At 55.4% G+C, this 1,425-nt stretch overlaps 1 protein-coding gene across 2 annotated transcripts in view; it reads right to left on the bottom strand.

Moving 5' to 3' along the window:
- Cidec (cell death inducing DFFA like effector c) overlaps positions 1-1,178 on the bottom strand; it is a 13,155-nt gene extending 11,977 nt beyond the window's left edge. The window contains exon 1 of one of the 2 annotated variants that reach the window (XM_057769077.1): positions 1,107-1,178. In XM_057769077.1, the coding sequence (XP_057625060.1) occupies positions 1,107-1,153 (47 nt within the window). In that variant the 5' untranslated portion in view covers positions 1,154-1,178. Of the gene's footprint in view, positions 1-179; positions 305-1,106 lie in introns of those variants that run through there. The other variant, XM_057769078.1, reaches the window with a different exon arrangement.
- Between the last annotated feature and the right edge of the window lie 247 nt (positions 1,179-1,425).

Genomic DNA, 1,425 nt, shown 5'->3' with positions numbered 1-1,425 from the left:
GGAGAGGGTCCCTCTCTTTCTTTCTTTGACTCACTGTATCCCCAACCCCCACCCAGCAACCCTGTGCCCCAGTCTTTCACCCTCCCCTCCATTTCCCTGAATCGATACCAACTACAGCTGAGCCAGCATTTACCACCCCCACTGATTCCTCGGCTGCTCCCAGCCCCTGCCCAACTCACTCCATGTTTCTCTATCCCAAGCTCTGGCTACACTGAGCAGAGGAGCCCAAGCCAGGGCTGAAGAGGCCCTCACTGCTTTGTCCCTGTCTCTGGGGGCAGAGTCCACGCTCTGCTGGCAGGGGGTGAGTCACCCCACCTCATGCTGGGTGAGACCTGAAAGTCACCTATCCTCCAGAAACTCCACAGGCAGTCAGGCCTTGGAGAGCCTGCTCTAACCATGGGCCCTTGAGCAATAAATGCCTCCTGAGGCTTAGCTCTGGCCAACAGAACTCTCTGTCATGTTAAAGACTGTCTAGGTTTGCGCTCTCCCATACCATAGCTGTTACCCATTCCTTGGCACCATAACCAATGTGGCAAAGGAGTTGGCGCTGTACTTCTACTGAGCCTTAACTAGTTTAGTTAGATAACCACCGTGGTTTCTAGCGGGGTAGTCCTGGGCTCGTGTGCCTCTGCTTTTCCTTCTATATTGCTGCTCTCTGGTTCTTGACTGCTGCTTATCTCAAACTCAGAGCTCAACGTGAGCTACCTAGAAGCCCCAGCTCCCTGCTGCCAACTCAGGAAAGCCTCTTCTGGTTGCTCACAGAATGACCCCTCTACCCTGCCCTTCTCTGTCTGTTTCTGCTGTAGCTCCTGGGTCCCTGCTGCCACTGTCTTCAAGGCCTTAGCCCAGGGAGTGAGTCTGAATGCCAGGAGTGGGCAGACATGGGTCCCTGCCGCCTCAGTCAAGTAAAACCATTCTTCCCTTCTGATAACTCGGATTCTCCCCAGGTCAACCCTACAGAGTCAATGTCCCTCACCCCCACCTGATGCTACCCAAGCCCTCTTGTTCAGTCCGGTTTCTTATACCCTACCCTCACACAGCTCCACCAACCCCCCCTCACCTGCTCTCTGGTAGCCAAATACCCCAGCTCCTCTCCTCCCCCTCACCTCCTAGCCTCCTGGTAATACTGCGTGGCCAGGCACAGCCCAGGCATCCCTCCATTTTATTTCCGTGTCCCGTGAAACCACTCCCCTGGCCCCCAGCCCCAGCTAGGGAAAAGAGCATAGGGAATGAGTTTGAAACCCTCCCCTGGGGATTTCAAGTCAGACTGACTTCCAGAAAGCCCCGAAAGGGGGAAGAAGGCATGTTTCGAAAGCGCTAGAATAAAGAGGTACTGCCCAGGACATGGTACCAGGCCAGAGGGCACAGGAAGCAACAGATGCGGCAGACGCGGACTGTGGTCTGTGTTCTACCCCCACCCCGACT

The sequence above is a fragment of the Chionomys nivalis genome, chromosome 1 (assembly GCF_950005125.1).
Source record: "Chionomys nivalis chromosome 1, mChiNiv1.1, whole genome shotgun sequence".
NCBI lineage: Eukaryota > Metazoa > Chordata > Mammalia > Rodentia > Cricetidae > Chionomys > Chionomys nivalis.
The sequence above is the reverse complement of the archived record's forward strand: the minus strand, read 5'-3'. Positions and strand labels throughout refer to the sequence as shown.